Source organism: Oryctolagus cuniculus, chromosome 7 (assembly GCF_051225735.1).
Source record: "Oryctolagus cuniculus isolate XC-2025 breed Fujian yellow rabbit chromosome 7, ASM5122573v1, whole genome shotgun sequence".
NCBI lineage: Eukaryota > Metazoa > Chordata > Mammalia > Lagomorpha > Leporidae > Oryctolagus > Oryctolagus cuniculus.
Window position 1 is genome coordinate 1588743 of NC_142873.1, and position 19125 is coordinate 1607867.

The 19125-nt window shown below is 42.8% G+C and overlaps 1 protein-coding gene across 7 annotated transcripts in view; it reads right to left on the reverse strand.

Annotated features, from left to right (window-relative positions):
* Positions 1–422: 422 nt before the first annotated feature.
* The window catches only part of LOC138850456 (uncharacterized), a 157369-nt gene continuing 138666 nt past the window's right edge, over positions 423–19125 (reverse strand). For all 7 annotated transcript variants that reach the window (XM_089336788.1, XM_089336787.1, XM_089336786.1 and 4 more), the window contains 3 exons: positions 11027–11153; positions 10690–10782; positions 423–7236 (listed from right to left, as the gene is read on the reverse strand). In XM_089336788.1, the coding sequence (XP_089192914.1) occupies positions 4805–7236; positions 10690–10782; positions 11027–11153 (2652 nt within the window). In that variant the 3' untranslated portion in view covers positions 423–4804. The remainder of the gene's footprint in view (positions 7237–10689; positions 10783–11026; positions 11154–19125) is intronic.

Consider the following 19125-nt stretch of genomic DNA (forward strand, 5'->3'; position numbering starts at 1 on the left):
TGCACCTGCTTCCCATGTAGGATCTCTGTCCTCAATGTGTTGTACTATGTGAATTAATGGTAAAACTACTACTCAGGCTGGCGCCATGGCTCACTGGGCTGATCCTCTGCCTGTGGCACCAGCACACTGGGTTCTAGTCCCAGTTGGGGTGCCGGTGCTGTCCCAGTTGCTCCTCTTCCAGTCCAGGTCTCTGCTGTGGCCCAGGAAGGCAGTGGAGGATGCCCAAGTGCTTGGGCCCTGCACCCACATGGGAGACCAGGAGGAAGTACATGGCTCCTGGCTTTGGATTGCAGCAGTGGACTGGCTGTAATGGTCATTTAGGGGGTGAACCAATGGAAAGAAGTCCTTTCTCTGTCTCTCTCTCTCTCACTGTCTAACTCTGCCTGTCCCCCCCCCCAAAAAAAAATCAGGCAGACTTTATCTTTTTGTTTTTTTTTTAAAGATTTTATTTATTTATTTGACAGGTAGAGTTACAGAGAAAAAGAGAGACAGAGAGAAAGATCTTCCATCTGCTGGTCACTCCCCAAATGGCCAGAACTGGGCCAATCCAAAGCCAGGAGCTTCATTCCGAGTCTCCCACCTGGGTGCAGGGGCCCAAGGACTTGGGCCATCTTCTACTGCTTTCCCAGGCCAAAGGAGAGAGCTGGATGAAAAGTGCAGCAGCAGGGACTCAAACTGGTGCCCACATGGAATTATGGCACTGTAGGCAGAGGCTTAGGCCACTACACCACAGTGCCAGGTCCCAGACTTTATCTTGAAACTTAACTTTACTCTGACTGAAGTTATCCCATCTCACAGATATTCATCTGCATGTTCAGGCTGTTGAAACAGGATGTGGTATAAAATGCTAATGGACCACATGATTTGTGAGCTCATTTCCTTTAGCAATAAAATTTTTCATATGATATGTTATGCCCACTTAGATTGTCCCCAAAGACCACCAAGGAGCCTATACTGTTGTAAAACACATGAGTTTTATTGCAGGTCTGGGCTTGGGCGATCAACTGTCATTGATGCCACGGGTCTGGTTGAAAGCCCCAACTTCAGTGAATGGGGTTTTTATAGGGTTTTCAGAGACAATCTATGCATTCTAGCACCATTCAGCAAATCATCTCTTCCATGGGAAATTCAAAGAACATCTCTTAAAATTGATTAGTGCATCCAGCAGCAGGAATGGACCTATTAAAAGTGGTGGGATGGCTTCGGGGTTGATGCCTTTTAAAATGATTGGCTAAAGTATAGGGTCTGAGCCACTAGGGTATATGTGCCAAACTGCAGGATCTCAGGATATAATCAGTTACCTTAAGTGCCTGAAAAGACACCTGAAACTTTAGGTATCTCCCTGCTATCTGATGATTGGCTGTTGCTAGGTGGGGCTTATTGCAAGGGGAGTTCATTTATTTTTTCTTTCATGAGCTTCAGGGTTCAGGGCTCGGTCAGGCCCGAGTTACAAGATGGAGGCCTATTCTAAAATAGCTGTGCCTTGATCCAGGCTCAGGTCTCTCAGAGATACAACACAGTTTACTCATACATTCACCTATTGAAGAATATCCTGTTTCAAAATTTATTTGATGTTTCAAAATTTGATTTTTATATTACTGCTCATGTGGAAATTTGATTTCTTCAATCATTGCAGTTGGATAATGTTTGCATTTTGGATTAGTCCGGATGTATTCTTCCTCTTTGTCTTTTGAAAAGTGTGTAGAATTACATTAGTTTTTCCCACTTTTTCTCCAGTTTTATTGACGTCTTCATCCTGTCACAATGAAATTGATTATGAAAACAGGCTGGTGTTCAGACATCAGGACAGACAAGTGCTTTGGGGAGCTTGGCTCAGGGGCAGTGGTGTGGCTTCTTTATGTTGACACTATCCTTGCTGACAGAGGCCATGCCGTAAACTGAGCAGTGCTGTGGGGCCTGCTTCACCATATCTGAGATTAATTTTAGGCAGCCAACGCATGAGCCAAAATTTGCAAGGAGCTAAGGCCTCACAGCCAGCATGATTCACGTAGTAACCAGTCCTGAAGTGAGCAATCCTCTGCCTGCAACAGGAAGTCCACCAGAGGCACACTCACTGTCCTCTGTGAGACATGGGGAACTCCTGGCCACACTGCCATGGGTCCTTGCCCCTTGTAGAGACTCCAGCTCCAGGCTCCACCTGTCACTGTGGGTCTGTCCTTGTTCTCTGCAGTGATGCTGGCAACCCAGTTTCCTGTAACAGAGAATGGGGAGCCATGCCAGGGTCATGCTGAAGTCAAGGTGGTCAAAGTCAGAGGGGCCTGTGGGTCCATACAGAAGGTGCTGCAGATCCTCAGGCTAAGTTTTACTGATTTTCAAGTGCAAATGATCTATGGCCTGACCAGAATCACTCCATTTTGTCCCTGATTGTCCTCTATTTTTTTTCTAACCAGTCCCACAACTGCTAGCTACTCAAAACTAATCTTCTGAGAGGTTTTTTGTAAGTTTATTTACATTAAGTACTGGGAAACTTGTTAATATCCCCAAGATAAGCATAATGTTGCTTGCTCTAGCTCCTGTAACAAATGCTTGGCTTTGTAATTAACTTCAACAAGATATGGTTTTGGCCTTTAGAAGCTTAACTTTGAGCTCCTTCAGGGCAGTATGATTTGGAGAGCACACGCCCCTGTGCAGCCACTGGCTTTTAGAAATAAAAGACTCCATAATTAGGCCCTGAGACTTCAGCACTTATTAATATTTCTGAAATTAATAATCTGTGTGGGTTCTTGCCATGAATTCAGAGACAAATTCTGAATACTGGCTCAAATAGACCAGATGATAAGCTGAGTTTTTAAGCTTTTATTCAGTGAGAGAAACACATAGGAGAGTGAGGGCTCTATCTAAAGGAGAAAGTTTGGAAATTAAGTAGGGGCCATACCAAGCAGGGAGCAGGCCAAGAGCTGTGGACTTGTCCTGTGAGGCCCACACCATCGGGGAGGGTGAGGCAATGGTGTTCTTCCACAGGAAGCACCAGGGACAGGCTTCAGTGAACATGTCCACCTTTATTAATGACCATGTACACTTTCAAAGGGCAGGCAGAAGGGGCATAACTAATTCAGGGCAACCCTAACTCTATAGGATAGAACCAACACTGGCACCAATATGCATCTCCAATTAGCTTGAAGGTCTCATAGTTAGGGTAGCTTTCCAGGTGGGCCTGAAGCACCCCCAGCAACAGTTTACCTAATTGGCAGAAGGTGGGGGTGGGAGAAAATGTGCCTGAGGCTCCCACCTCCCACCATCAGTCAGGCTAGCCACATGGGCTAGGCAGAAAGTCTCACAGGATCACCCACATCTCCCCCCTTTGTTTTAGGGCAAGTGTGACTCTGCTTAGTGTGGCAGGGCAACAAGCCGCAGCCCACAATAAGCTTTAAATTAAATTGAATAATGCCTAGCACAGGGATTAAGGGCAGGGAGGAAAAGAAGGGCAAAGGGAAAAAGGCCAGGCCCACCATGTTTCAGGCCTTTGTAATTGGCAGGCGATGCACAGGTATGGGAAAGCAGGGGCATGAGATCACACAGGGGCTAGGGACAGTGTGATGAAGGCGTAGCCTTCCAGTTCTCAAGTCTAATGATATATGACTTCCTGCATCATCCCCCTTCAGAGACTCCATTCCCTTAATCCTAGGGATGTTGAAGGGTGTAGAATCACCACATCTTGTATAGCTGCTTCCTGTTTATGAGGGATGTAGTTCAGGGCCTGCCTGTCCTCAGTCTGGAAGTCTTTGCCTATCTCATCTAACAAATTCTCTTTGTGAGCTGGAGCAATCTTGGTCACCACCAATGTCTGTGTCCCCTGCATGGTCAGTGACTCCCAGAAGTTGTTGAGTTCTGGAACATATAAGTTTGTAAATTCATATGAGCAAAACTGGAACATGACCAATTGTAAGTGGAGTACCCCTTTAAGATGAAAAGACCACATCCTACAGACTCCCAGATAGTGGATGGTGATACATTATAAACCCATTTAACTTGAGTATAGAGAATTATATTAGAAGAACACAATAGGAGTTTTATTGTTAATAACAGAGAGAATCAAAGAGGCAGGTACACCATGCTTGCCTTCAGGTGCAGCACTCTTGATGTGAGGAAAGCAAAGGCTTTACTTTCCTTTTTGCTTAAGATCTCTGGCTTACAGGAATAATCAGGCATGTCTTTTGAGTACACCTGTGAGGACTTGAGAGGTAGACATTAATCCTAATTTTACTGAGGTAGTCATGTTCAGTAGCACCTGGTAAGGTCCCTTCCATTTAAGCTGCAGCCCATCTGAAGAGGATCTTTCTATGAATGGCTTGTTCAGGGAAAGGTGCTGAAGTTGGTTTGTAGAGGGTCAGCTTTCAGAGACTGGGTCCAGGGTTTGGCATTTCAGGTTGCTATCCACACAGGCTGCAGAGTGATCTCTGGAAAGCACAAGCAAAACCTTTGCCCATCATTATGAGGGGATCAGGCCCCTTCCATTGTTGGGTGGTTGGGTCCCTCCATCAAACCAGAGGCAATTGGGTTGCACCTGTGAAAGGTCTCCAGTGTCTCACTGCTGGTGGCTCTCCAGGGGGTGAGACCTGTAAGAACTTTACGGTGAAAGGAGCAAAGTTAACACACTCATAGTGGGGGTACCATACTCTCCCCTCTGTTTTTTAAGCATAATCTTAAGGTCCTGCATGGGAAGTTAATGCACAGTGACTCCTATGGTCATTGCATTCATGAAGTTTCTCCCTGATGTGAATTCTGTGGTGTGATATGAGCTATGATTTATAACATATGATTTATAAAGGCTTTTCCACACTTATTAGATTAATAAGGTTTCTGCCCTGTGTGAATTGTTTTGATGTGAGTATAATTTATAGAAAAAGGCTTTTCCATGGTCATTACATTTATGAGGTTTCTCCCCTATGTGAATACGCTGGTGTATGATGAGTTGTGACTTTTGTCCAAAGGCTTTTCCACAGTCATTACATTTATGAGGTTTCTCTCCTGTGTGAATTCGCTGATGTTTCCTGAGAACTGACTTTTGTCCAAAGGCTTTTCCACAGTCATTACATTTATGAGGTTTCTCCCCTGTGTGAATTCGCTGGTGTATGAGGAGGGCTGACTTGTGTCCAAAGGCTTTTCCACAGTCATTACATTTATGAGGTTTCTCCCCTGTATGAATTCGCTGATGTATCATGAGGTTTGACTTGTGTCCAAAGGCTTTTCCACAGTCATTACATTTATGAGGTTTCTCTCCTGTGTGAATTCGCTGGTGTATGAGGAGGGCTGACTTGTGTCCAAAGGCTTTTCCACAGTCATTACATTTATGAGGTTTCTCCCCTGTGTGAATTCGCTGGTGTACAATGAGGTCTGACTTTCGTCCAAAGGCTTTTCCACAGTCATTACATTTATGAGGTTTCTCCCCTGTGTGAATTCGCTGATGTTTCCTGAGAACTGACTTGTGTCCGAAGGCTTTTCCACAGTCATTACATTTATGAGGTTTCTCCCCTGTGTGAATTCGCTGGTGTATGAGGAGGGCTGACTTGTGTCCAAAGGCTTTTCCACAGTCATTACATTTATGAGGTTTCTCCCCAGTGTGAATTCGCTGATGTTTCCTGAGGCCTGCCTTGTGTCCAAAGGCTTTTCCACAGTCATTACATTTATGAGGTTTCTCCCCTGTGTGAATTTTCTGATGTATGATGAGTTGTGACTTTTGTCCAAAGGCTTTTCCACAGTCATTACATTTATGAGGTTTCTCCCCTGTGTGAATTTGCTGATGTATTATGAGTTGTGACTTTTGTCCAAAGGCTTTTCCACAGTCATTACATTTATGAGGTTTCTCCCCTGTGTGAATTCGCTGATGTATTATGAGTTGTGACTTTTGTCCAAAGGCTTTTCCACAGTCATTACATTTATGAGGTTTCTCCCCTGTGTGAATTCGCTGGTGTACAATGAGGTTTGACTTTCGTCCAAAGGCTTTTCCACAGTCATTACATTTATGAGGTTTCTCCCCTGTGTGAATTCGCTGATGTTTCCTGAGAACTGACTTGTGTCCGAAGGCTTTTCCACAGTCATTACATTTATGAGGTTTCTCCCCTGTGTGAATACGCTGGTGTATGAGTAGCTCTGACTTTTGTCCAAAGGCTTTTCCACAGTCATTACATTTATGAGGTTTCTCTCCTGTGTGAATTTGCTGGTGTATGATGAGGTTTGACTTTTGTCTAAAGGCTTTTCCACAGTCATTACATTTATGAGGTTTCTCCCCTGTGTGAATTCGCTGATGTATGAGGAGGGCTGACTTGTGTCCAAAGGCTTTTCCACAGTCATTACATTTATGAGGTTTCTCTCCTGTGTGAATTCGCTGGTGTATGATGAGGCTTGACTTGTGTCCAAAGGCTTTTCCACAGTCATTACATTTATGAGGTTTCTCCCCTGTATGAATTCGCTGATGTATCATGAGGTTTGACTTGTGTCCAAAGGCGTTTCCACAGTCATTGCATTTATGAGGTTTCTCCCCTGTGTGAATTTGCTGATGTTTCCTGAGGACTGAATTTTGTCCAAAGGCTTTTTCAAAGTCATTACATTCAGAAGGTGAATTAAAACTGAGTGATTTTCCACAAGGTTTACATGTGTAAAGTTTTTCCTTTGTATTTAGTCTCTGGTTTATTGCAAGATGTGACTGGTGAATGACAGGTTCAACATACATAATGTACTTATAAAATTTCTTTCTTGTGTGAGTTTGTTGATGCATATTGAGGCTAGAATTTTCATGGATAGCTTTTTCTATTTGCTTTGCTTTTCCAAAAGTGACAGTTGACTTATTACAGTTTTCTGCCATATGAACCCTCTCAGATTTACAGAACATCTTTCTTGTGAAGAGTTTTGCTTGTCCAGTGGGCCCAAATGGCTGCTTCATGATGTGAATATTATCAAGCTGATTAAGAGGCTCACAGAACTGGAGAGATTTTCCAGGTATCTTAGTGTTATCAAATTTCTCTCCAGCCTGTAGTTGATCAGGCCCACTGGGGGGATACACAGTGTGACATTTATTGCATTCCTCAGGCTTTAATCCTGAATAGATTCCCTTTTTAATAATCAGTGTTGGAACATGGCTTGAATTTAAACTAAGTGTTTTTCTTAATTCAATTCTCTTGAGAGCTGATGTCTTGTTATTTTTCATAAAATCCTGATTCAGATTTTTGTCCTGACTTTCCTGGTTGATCCTAATCAGGTCATCCCTTTTCATGACCACTGAAATGAGAAAAAAGCAATCATGTCACTGAATCACATGTAACTGTTTCTCCTGGCATACTCATGTAAAGGGAATGAAGTTACTTGTTATCCAAGTGGCATAAGATTTTCACAAAATCAGTATGAGGTACTTATTTGTGACCATTATGTTTTTCTCCTTAATACATTAATATACCATGAGGTTTCCCAATGTTCAAACATGATCCTTTTTACTATGGGAATTTGTTAAGGATGGTAGAATGACTTTTGTGCTGATGTGTGGGATGCCTGCATCTCAAAACAGTGTCGGTTTGAGCCCCGGCTACTCTGCTTTCAGTACAGCTCTCTGCCTATGTAAACTGGAAGGAAGCAGATAATGGTTCATGTGCCTGGGAACCTGTGAGAAACCAGGGAAGACTAGAGGGATTCTAGAGTTTTGGCTTCAGACTAGTTAGACCTAAGTGTTGCAGGCATCTGGGAAGTGAGCTAATAGAGGACCTCTTTCTCTCTCTCTCTCTTCTCTCACTATCACTCTGCCTTTCACAAAGATGAAATAACTATAAAATATTTTAAAGAATGGGCAAATATTTAATAAAAATATTTACCCACTACCTAGCAACCATTTTTTCCCCTGTGCTTTTTCTCCAGTTTATTTTTATAAAAATTGTGTGCTTTTTGCTTCTCTGATATCTCAACCATAAACATGAAAAAGTTTCACTGATCATTTACTTGCAGGTGGAGAAGAGTGAAATGTGCCTGTACTTTAAGCAGGACAACATTTAAGGAGTAGGATTTGAATCTATGAGTGTCTCATGCTCAGTCTTCCTAGGTAAACATCATTTGTGGGATTTTTCAAATGAAAAATGACTTTGTCTCTACTCTATGACAGCTTCCCCAAATTCCTAAGGACACCCAACACCTTCAGCTTCTCAGAAGTACAACAGGTACAGAAAATTCCCAATATACCACTTTAGTTAAACACTCCCAATCAGTTTGAAGAATTTGTTTCTGCAAATCGGGATGTGCTCATCTTCTTTGAAAAGTGTTTTATAACTCATTCTGAAATCATCAGTGCTGGTTACCTCCTCTAAATTCTTTCTAGAAACATTCCTGTGTGATAATTTGAATTTCAGGAGACTTTTGATAAGTTGCCTCCTATTTCCCTGAAAGCTTCATTTCCTATGCTTTTCTTATCTTTTTATTTGCTTATTTTCAATGATACTGAAAAATAAGAGAGAAATCATACTTCAAACTCCACCCTTAAAGAAATCTGAGTCACTCAACATAACCCCATGAGGCTACTTGACCTTGGGTCTCAAAATCTCATTATTTTCTTGGTGAGTCTAGGATCACTTATTTTCATGTTTTATGTAAGTTCATGCTTAGTTTATGATTTCCTTTTTTTCAAAGATTTACTTTATTTATTTGAAAGCTAGAATTATAGAGAGACAGAGAGAAGTCTTCCATCTGCTGGTTCACTCCCCATATGGGCACAATAACCAATGCTGGGCCAAAATGAAGTTAGGAGCCAGGAGTGTCTTTCTTGTCTCCCACATGGGTACAGGGGGCCAAAGACTTGGGCAACCTCTGCTCTTTTCTCAGGTGCATTAGCAGAGAGCTGGATTAGAAGAGGACTAGCTGGGACTTGAACTGGCACCAATATGCAAAGCTACTGTTGCAGGCTGGAGTTTTAACACACTGTACCACAGTGTCATTCCTAGCTTCATAATTTCTGATGTCACAGCACAGAGGCTTACTCATGACCATGTTTTATTTTTAAAGATTTATTTATTTATTTGAAAGTCAGAGTTACACAGAGAGAGGAGAGGCAAAGAGAGAGTAAGGTCTTCCAACCAATGGTTCACTCCCCAGTTGGCCACAATGGCCAGAACTGTGCTGATCTGAAGCCAGGAGCCAGGAGCTGCTTCTGGGTCTCCCTCTGGTGCAGAGGACCAAGGACTTGGACCATCTTCTACTGCTTTCCCAGGCCATAGCCGAGAGCTGGATTGGAAGTGGAGCAACTGGGACCCAAACTGGTGCCCATATGGGATGCTGGTGCTTCATGCTAGGGTGTTAATTCACTGTGCCACAGCGCCAGCCACATGACCATCTTTTAGCATTTACTTATTTGCTTACTTGAGAGTCAGAGAGACAGAATGAGAGATAAAGACAGACTGAAAAAGAGGTTTGCCAACTGTAGGCTCACTCCTCAAATGTTTCCAACAGACTATAATTTTCTTATTTATTTGAGAGGAACAGAGGAAAAAAAAGAAAGAGACTAAGAAAGAGAGAGTTCACATTTATTGATTCAGTCCTGAGCAAGTTCTATGCCTGGGCAAAATCATGAGTGGGAACGCAATCTGAGCAATGAGTTAGAAATAAGTTTCTGGGGGCTGGCATTGTGGCATAGCAGGTAAAGCCATGACCTGCAGTGCCAACATCACTTATGGGTACCAGTTTAAGTCCTAGGTGCTCCACTTCTGATCCAGCACTCTGCTATGGCCTGGGAAAGCAGTAGAAGATGGCCCAAGTACTTGGACCCCTGTACCCATATGGGAGACCTGGAAGAAGCTCCTGGCTCCTAGCTTCAGATCAGTACAGCCCCAGCCACGACAGCCAATTGGGAAGTGAACCAGTGGATGGAAGACCTCTCTTTCTCTCTCTGCCTCTCCTTCTTCTCTCTCTCTCTCTGACTTTCAAATAAATAAATAAATCTTTTAAAAAAAAAAAACAGAAACAGGCTGTGGTGGCTCAATAGGCTAATCCTCTGCCTGCGGCACTGGCACACCAGGTTCTAGTCCCAGTCGGGGTGCTGGATTTTGTCCCAGTGGCCCCTCTTCCAGGCCAGCTCTCTGCTGTGGCCCAGGAGTGCAGTGGAGGATGGCCCAGGTCCTTTGGCCCTGCACCCACATGGGAGACCAGGAGAAGCACCTGGCTCCTGGCTTTGGATCAGCATGGTGTGCCAGCCACAGCACACTGGCCATAGTGGCCATTGGAGGGTGAACCAACGGCAAAAGGAAGACCTTTCTCTCTGTCTCTCTCTCTCACTGTCCACTCTGCCTGTCAAAAAAAAAAAAAAAAAAAAAAAACCAAAAACAAACAGAAAAATTAATCCTAAAAAAAAAATAAGTTTCTGTATGTTGCCTAATTAACAAGCACTGAAGGAACTAATAAGTGCATGAAGGAAAAGGTATGAAAGTGTGGAGAAGGACAAGTTAGAATTGGGGGAATGTATCAAACCTAGATAAAAGCCTTAGTAACATCAGAAAATGACTGGATTTTTTTTTTTAATCAAAGGACATCTTCACTAAGAACAAAAATTAGAAAGATATTGGTATCTCTAAATGCCTGTGTCTGATGCACAAAACCAGCTGTCATCAGGAGTAAGGCTTGAGAAAAATTCATGGAAAGAACACCAGTCAACATCTGCACACTTTCTGCCTTGGCCTCCCTGTCTCTTATGTGCAGACTGACCTGAAAGGCTCAGATTCAAGCATTCATCCACGATCCATGGCTCTTCTCCTCGCTCCAATTTGAAGATCAAGTCAGGTTTGGTAATGCAGTGCCCTATTAATGGAAACAAAGTAAGACTTTGTAAAATCACTATCTTGGGTTATTTAAAGGACTACAGCTTGGTTCAGGAGCTATGCAACAAATGTTCCAATTTGAATCTTTTGTTAGATGGTAGATATTCGGATTATTCATGGACTCAAATTCTAATCCTGCCCAATATTAAACATTATAAAGTGTTTCCTTATTTGTCAAATAGCAAGAAAATGTTATCACTGGGCATGTGATGGGTGTCACTCACCCAAGGAGAACAGGCTGCTGTAGGTCTCCAGCATCACATCTCTGTACAGGATTTTCTGAGCATTGTTCATTTTCTGCCATTCTTCCCACGTAAAGTACACAGCCAGGTCTTCAAATGCTGTCATCACCTATAATAATACACTTCCAGTCAACATGTTAACTCTGTCACAAAACAAACACTGACAGTTGTGTATGGATATGAAGGAAAAAAGGAAGGATATGGTTTCACATTAGACTTGTTGAGTGTTTAGAAAGCTACACGGAGCATTCAACAGAGTCAAACCCATGATCTACAGGCTGTGAGACATGCCCAAGCTGGAGGGAAACAGGAGGTTCAAATCACAAAGGCCACATCTGTCAAGGGGAATTGCACAGCAGGCTAGAAGAGGGGCAATACTGACTCTTGACTGGGCAATGTTAAGGAGAAGTATGTAGAAGCATTGAGAAAAAAGGCAAGAAACCATCAGTGAAACTACGATGGGAATGAACAGAAAACAATTTCCAGGAAAACACCATGCATATCATTTCCAATATGTCAGAGAAAAAATATATTAAAAGACAGGGCAGACATTTAGCTTAGTGTTGTTTATGATGCCACCTCAGAGTGTCTATGATTTCCAATGCCAGCTCTAGTTTCTAGCTCCCAGATAATGCAAACCTGGGGAAGCAATGGTGATGTCACCAATGAAGGAGGCCTAGATTCCATTCCCCAATCCTGGCTTCAGTCCTGCCCCACCTGTTTGGTATGGTTATCTAGGAAGTGAATTAAAGTATCAAAGCTCTCTATCTCTCAGTCCATCAACTTTTTTCTCTATCAAGCTAATAAATATTTTTTTAAGTAAAAGAGAAAATACAGGTAAGACAAAGAATACAAATTAGCTTTTGCCCTTGTCTATGATTATTCTAGTGATAAACAATTGAAATAACATTATACCTAATTAAAGTGAAAGCAATGGAAATACTTTCCCAAAGCATTCAAATGATAAACATTTGAAATGACATTATACATAATTAAATGAAAGCAATGGAATTATTTGCCCAAAAAGAGAACCTGGGAATGTCTGCAGTACAATCTGCATTTGTGACTCACTGAGAAAAATGCTTAGAGATTCATTTCAGAACCTGCAATAGTCACCAGAATTGTGATCCAGCAGGCTAAGCCTCCACCATCAATGCTGGCATCCCATGTAAACAGAAGACTTGAGTCCTTGCTGCTCCAATTCCAATCTAGTTCCCTACTAATGTGATTGAAAGAGCAGTGAAAATGGCCTGAGTATTTGGACCCTTCCACCAATGTGGGAGACCCATGGAGTCCCAGGCTCCTGGCTTTGGCCTGGCCCAGTCCCAGCCATTGTGGGTATTTGGGGAATGAACACTAGAAAGAAGATATATCCTTTTGTCTCCCTGTCTCTCCCAATCTCTGCAAGTCCACCTTTCAAATAAATAATCTTAAAAAAATAAATGAGCCTCCAGTAGACTCTTTTCTCCACACATTCCTTATCCTATTCCAGAATCCAATTCAGCTTCTCAAAGGTATTAAGGACTCCATTACTCTAACAATTCGAAAACAAACTTAACTGATTTGTGTTCCAGCACTAGGTAACTCTTCCTCTTGCAGAATGCTAAGTGTTTACTTCATAGGTAGCACTAAAACACTGTTCAGTACATCTTCTATGTGTAGAATGTTTCAGACATGACCCCAAAAATGTAGCACACTGTGCTTAGTTTCAACTCAATTCATGTAACAAATATATATTTTGCTATAGCAACAGAAAGACAAGAGACCAAACTGCATTATTATAGATGACAGTAATGTTTCATAATCATGCCAAATTCATAATTCATTTCTGTATATTCTGTGAGAACAAATTTTATGTTTATTTTTCTATTTTAAAATTTTGTAAAGATTTATTTATTTATTTGAAAGTCAGAGTTACACAGAGAGAGGAAAGGCAGAGAGAGAGAGAGAAGTCTTCCATCTGCTGGTTCCGTCCCCAGTTGGCTGCAATGGCTGGAACTGCACCAATCTGAAGCCAGGAACCAGAAGCTTCTTCTGGGTTTCCCACATGGGTTCAGGGACCCAAGGACCTGGGCCATCTTCCACTGCTTTCCCAGGCTATAGTAGAGAGCTGGAGCAGAAGTGGAGCAGCTGGGTCTCAAACTGGTGCACATATGGGATGTCGATGTTTTAGACCAGGGCATTAACTCACTTAGCCACAGAGCCAGCCCCATATTTTCCAATTTAATTAACTAGTATACTGGGACTGGCACTGTGGCTAGCAGGTAAAGCCACTGCCTTCAGTGCTGGCATCCCATATTGGTGCCAGTTCAAGTCCCAGTGGCTTCACTTCCAATCCAGCTCTCTGCTATGGCCTGGGGATTCAGTAGGAGATGGCCTAAGTCCTTGGGCCCCTGAACCCATGTGGGAGACCCAGAAGCAGCTCTTCACTTCTAGCTTTGGATCAGTGCAACTCTGGCCATGTGGCAAACTAGGGAGTGCACCAGCAGATGGAAGACTCTCTCTCTCTCCCCCTCTGCCTCTCTGTAACTCTTTCAAATAAATAAAAAAAATCTAAAAAAATTAAATAAACAAACTAGCATTAAACACCTAAAATGAGTACTGACAAGCTGGGGAATAATTTAAAAAAAAAAAACCACTTACAGGTGATATATTAATTTTCTTTCCTCTTAGAAACATGTGGAGGACCCAGAATCATACCAGGGAGAGAAGGTGAATGGCAGGAGTTCAAAGAAAACTCGGGAGGCCAACGCTGTGGCATAATGGGTAAAGCTGCTGCCTTCAGTGCCAGCATTCCATATGGGGTCTGGTTCAAGTCCTGCCTGCTCAACATACAATCTAGCTTTCTGCTATGTCCTGAGAAAGCAGTGGAACATGGTCCAAGTCCCTGGGCCACTGCACCTGCATGGGAGACCCAGAAGCTCTTGGGTCTTGGCTTTGGATTGGCTGAGCTCTGGCCTTTGCAGTAATTTGGAGGGTGAGCCAGCAGATAGAAGACTTTCTCTCCCTGCAATTCTTTCAATAAATAAATGAAATCTTAAAAAAAAAAAACCCTCTGGTTTCCTTCTGCACTGAACATTGGGGAAAAAAAGGATATAATAGAATGAATTAAGAATAATAAATACATTAACCAAGAAAACATCAGCTTCACTGTGGAGGAATAAACCTCTAAAAATAGAAATACATAGGAAAATGCACCCACCTGTATTAAGTGGCAAAGATTAAACAGAAGTTAGCATTGGTTTAACAAAAGCATTATCTACAAATTTTGTAAAATAATAATGTAAAAGGAAAAAGAAAAGTTGAGTATTCAAATGAATAATGTTATCAGAGATAAACCTTATGTTGTTATTAAAGTTTATACTAAAGAAAGTTAACAAATACACATAATGTATATTTAATGCAGTGCACTTTACCAGTAATGATTCCAAGTAGCACCTTTCCCTGTATTCATCCCTTCACAAAACCCTGGATTGGGGCTGGCACTGTGGCCTAGTGGTAAAACTGCCACCTGCAGACTGGCATCCCATATAGGCACTGGATTGATTCCCAGCTGCCCCACTTCTGATCCAGCTTTCTGCTATGGCCTGGGAAAGCAGTAGAAGATGGCCCAAGTCCTTGGGCCCCTGTACCCATGTGGAAGACCCAGAAGAATCTCCTGGATCGTGGCTTTGGATTGGCACAACTCTGGCCATTGCAGCCAACTGGGGAGTGAACCAGCAGATGGAAGAGCTCTCTATCTCTCTCTCTCTGCCTCTCCCTCTCTCTGTGTATAACTCTTTCTAATAAATAAATAAATCTTTATGAAAAAGACCATGAATTTCACCATTTCAATTGATTTACCCCATGAGATACCAGTAAATGTGATAGAAATAGACAATTTGTTAAAATATTTATTTATATGAAAGAGTTACACAAAGAGAGAAGGAGAGGCAGAGAAGAGAGAGAGAGAGAGAGAGGGAGAGAGAGAGAGAGAAGGAGGAATAAAGAGAGGCCTTTGAACTGCAGGTTCACTCCCCAGATGGCTGCAATGGCTGCAGCTGTGTAGATCCAAAGATATGAACCAGGAGCTTCTTTCAGGTCTCCCACAAGGGAGCAGGGGCCAAAGGACTTGGGCCATCTTCTACTGTTTTCCCAGGCTGTAGCAAAGAGCTGGGTCAGAAGTGGAGCAGCCGAGTCATGAACTGACACCCATATGAGATGCTGGCACTGCAGGCGGTGTCTTTACTTGCTATGTCACAGAACCAGCCCCAGAAATAGACAATTTGTAAAGTATTTGCCTTCTCAGATTTTCTTTTTCTGACAGTTATCTTCTGAAAAACCCTGGGGCCTGCCTGTTGAAGAGATAGTATGTAGGCTGGCGCCGTGGCTCACTAGGTTAATCCTCCGCCCGTGGCACTGGTATTCCAGGTGACAGTCTCAGTTGGGGTGCTGGTTCTGACCCAGTTGCTCCTATTCCAGTCCAGCTCTCGGCCATGGCCTGGGAAGGCAGTGGAGGATGGCCCAAGTGCTTGGGCCCTGCACCCACATGGGAGACCAGGAGGAAGTGCCTGTCTCCTAGCTTTGGATCAGCACAGCATGCTGACCATTGGGGCGTGAACCAATGGAAGGAAGACATTTCTCTCTGTCTCTCTCTCTCTCACTAACTCTGCCTGTCAAAAAAAGAAAAAAAGAGATAATACATAGCCAAGATTCACCACAAACCCCAGACACTTAAGTGAACCCTCAATCAGTTCCCCAAATGGCTGAACTCTCATTTCTGCTCCTGGACTGATCATAGGAACTGCCCAGCTGAGTACAGCCCAAAACACAGAGTCAGAACTGCAAATCAGCTGGCTATTTGTTAAGCCATTGTGTTTTCTGATTTGTCCTACATCAAATGCTGATATATATCAGTAAGTATGGCAGAAAATTGAATTACATGCAAACTACAATGCATACAACTTCAAAATTTCATTTGGAAGTTCCCATAAAACAGGGCCAGCATTGTCACATAGCAAGTAAACCTGCCGTCTGCAATACAAGCACCCCATATGAGCACTGGTTCATGTTCTGGCTCTTCTGCTTTTGATCCAGCTTCCTGCTGATGGCCTGAGAAAAGCAATGGAAGATGATCCAAATACTTGGGCAAATGCTACCAATGTGGGAGATCCAGGTGAAGATCTTGGTTCCTGACCTCATTCTTTCCTGGCACTGCTCAATGCAGCCATCTGTGATGTGAACAAGCAGAAGGGAGATCTTTCTGGGTCTCTCCTCTATATACAATATTTTCAAATATTTTTTTTAAAAAACTTAGAAAAAAGCTCCTATAAACACAATCTTTGCCTATCAATTAGACCTTAGAAAAGCTGCTACTCAAAAAAAAAAAAAAAAAAAAAAAAGTCCTGGGATTCATAAAAATAAATTATCTGGAGACCATAAGGTTGTTCTTCACATTTCGGCTTATATATGGTCATTGTGTTCATTTGGTTTATATTTTAAGAAGCTTCTTATCATATGAAATCTAATTTAATATAATTTTGCTATCTCAGAAGGCAGGATAAAGGTTCACAGCAATTTTCTGTAGCTGCATGTATACTGCATGTTCTTCAGGAAGAAATTACTGAAAGGGGGAAAATTTTTATGATATGCTTTTTGTTTTTTTTTTTTTTAGAGATGTATTTATGTGAAAGTCAAATTTACGCAGAGAGAGAGAGAGAGAGATCTTCCATCTGATGGCTCACTCTGCAAATGGCTGCAATGGCCGGAGCTGCACCAACCAAAGCCAGGACCCAGGAGCTTCTTCCAGGTCTCCCACATGGGTGCAGGGACCCAAGGACTTGAGCCATCTTCTACTGCTTTCCCAGGCCATAGCAGAGAGCTGGATCAGAAGTGGAGCCGCCGAGTCTTGAACCCGTGCCAATATGAGATGTGGGCACTTCAGGCCAGAGCATTAACCTGCTGTGCCACAGCACCAGCCTCATGATATGCTTTTTGAAGTCATACACTCCAAACATAGCTTTAGTAGCAAAAGGGAAGACATGCTCATGAAAGTTTTCTAAAGCAGTACTATTTGAACTGGTGACAATTTCTGAAATGGATCTGAAAAATAAATGTTTTTTAATTAAGTGTGGCAAGATAGAGAACATTAGGCAGAAGTTAAGGTGCTGGCTATTTACAAATCATGTGACACTACACAAAGCACTTTTCTCCTGAAATACAATTTATTTCATCCTTTTTACCGAGATCCTGGCAAAACTTCCTTGAGCTACCAAGAAGGACTATTAGAATACAGGAGGCAGGAGTCCTCCAAGATGGTGGAATAGGAAGGGAGCAGACTGATAGTCCAGGAAAAGATAGTTTAATAAAAGTGGAGGCCGGCGCCGCGGCTCACTAGGCTAATCCTCCGCCTAGCGGCGCCGGCACACCGGGTTCTAGTCCCGGTCGGGGCACCGGATTATGTCCCGGTTGCCCCTCTTCCAGGCCAGCCCTCTGCTGTGGCCAGGGAGTGCAGTGGAGGATGGCCCAGGTGCTTGGGCCCTGCACCCCATGGGAGACCAGGAAAAGCACCTGGCTCCTGGCTCCTGCCATCGGATCAGCGCTGTGTGCCGGCCGCAGCGCGCCGGCCGCAGCGGCCATTGGAGGGGGAACCAACGGCAAAGGAAGACCTTTCTCTCTGTCTCTGTCTCTCATTGTCCACTCTGCCTGTCAAAAAAAAAATAAAAAAAAAAAAAAAGTAAAAGTGGAGATACTGTAGTTTCAGGGAAGAGTTAGGGGGAAAAAACTGCAGAAGAAACTCTTCCAGAACTAGTGGGACATGGTGGACCTATGTGGAGGGCACGGGTGCCCATGGCTCGGGACCCCAGCTGCCGAGTCTACACGCCAGTGCTGGAAAGGGAGGTGAGACAAAACTTCAGTAGCCGAAGACACTGGCAGGGAAGTTGCAGGAAGAGCCTAGAGGGAATGAGCCTTAAGGCCCTATGGGGGAAAGTCCACTAGGCTAACTAAAAGAGATAAATAAAATAAATAAAATAAAATAAAATAAAATAAAATAAAAGGGACCAGTATGGACATGATTCTCTCTCTCCACTCACCTTACAAAGGTGAGCAAGACAAAGAGCAGGCACCATTTTGGACATATGTAAAAGCTGTACTACCTCAGGGCTATGCCCGCCCTCAGCCAAGCAGAAAAACCTGATTCTGGTGCGAGAAATAAAAGGAGGTTAGGACCTAGTGATGTGTGGGAGCTTATGAACTGTGACTGTGAAAAAAAAAAAAAAAACTGAGGGTGTGTGAGAGAACTCATGGAGCACCTGAGATGTGAGTACTCTTGGAAGACGCTGCAAACTTGGTAACTTGGCAACCTGGTGGAAGACTGCAGGCGAATCTGAGCTTACACTGAGGACTGCACAGATCCTTTGTGTGGTCCTTAGGACAGAGCAGATGAATATTATACCCACAGGGGCCAGAGCTCAGACACTGCCTGCCTTCAATTCCACTAGCTGTGTGGAATTACTTACCTTCTTAATAAAAAATAAAAATAAAAAACCAGAGAGAAGGAGAAAAAATTTAATATGCCTAACCTGGGTGTGTCACCCTTAACCCTGAAGAATCAAACAGAGCTCTCTTGCCACACCCATCACAAGCCTCTAAGGATCCATCAAAAGCAGACAGTCCACTTAATCGAGTCATAGTATAACAAGAAAAACCACAACAGCAAAAAAAAAAAAAAAAAGAAAAAAGAAAAAGAAAACCAAAGAATATCTCCATAATGCCAAGCAAGAAATGCAGAAACTGAGGAAACAAGAACAAGGAAGACATTATAATGCCCCCAAGTGAACAAGACACCCCAAGCCAAGATTATAAACGTGATGAGATAGAAGAAATGCAACATATGGATTTCCAAAAATATATGAAAAGAACACTTAGAAGTTCTCATAAACAAATTCTTGAACTACAGAAATCCTTACTGGACAGGGTAGAAAATCTCTCTCATGAAAATGAAATCTTAAGGAAAAATCAAAATTAAATGAAGCATTTAGTAGAACATGAAATTGTGATAGTGAAGAGAAATCAAAATGAAATGAAGAATTCAATAGATC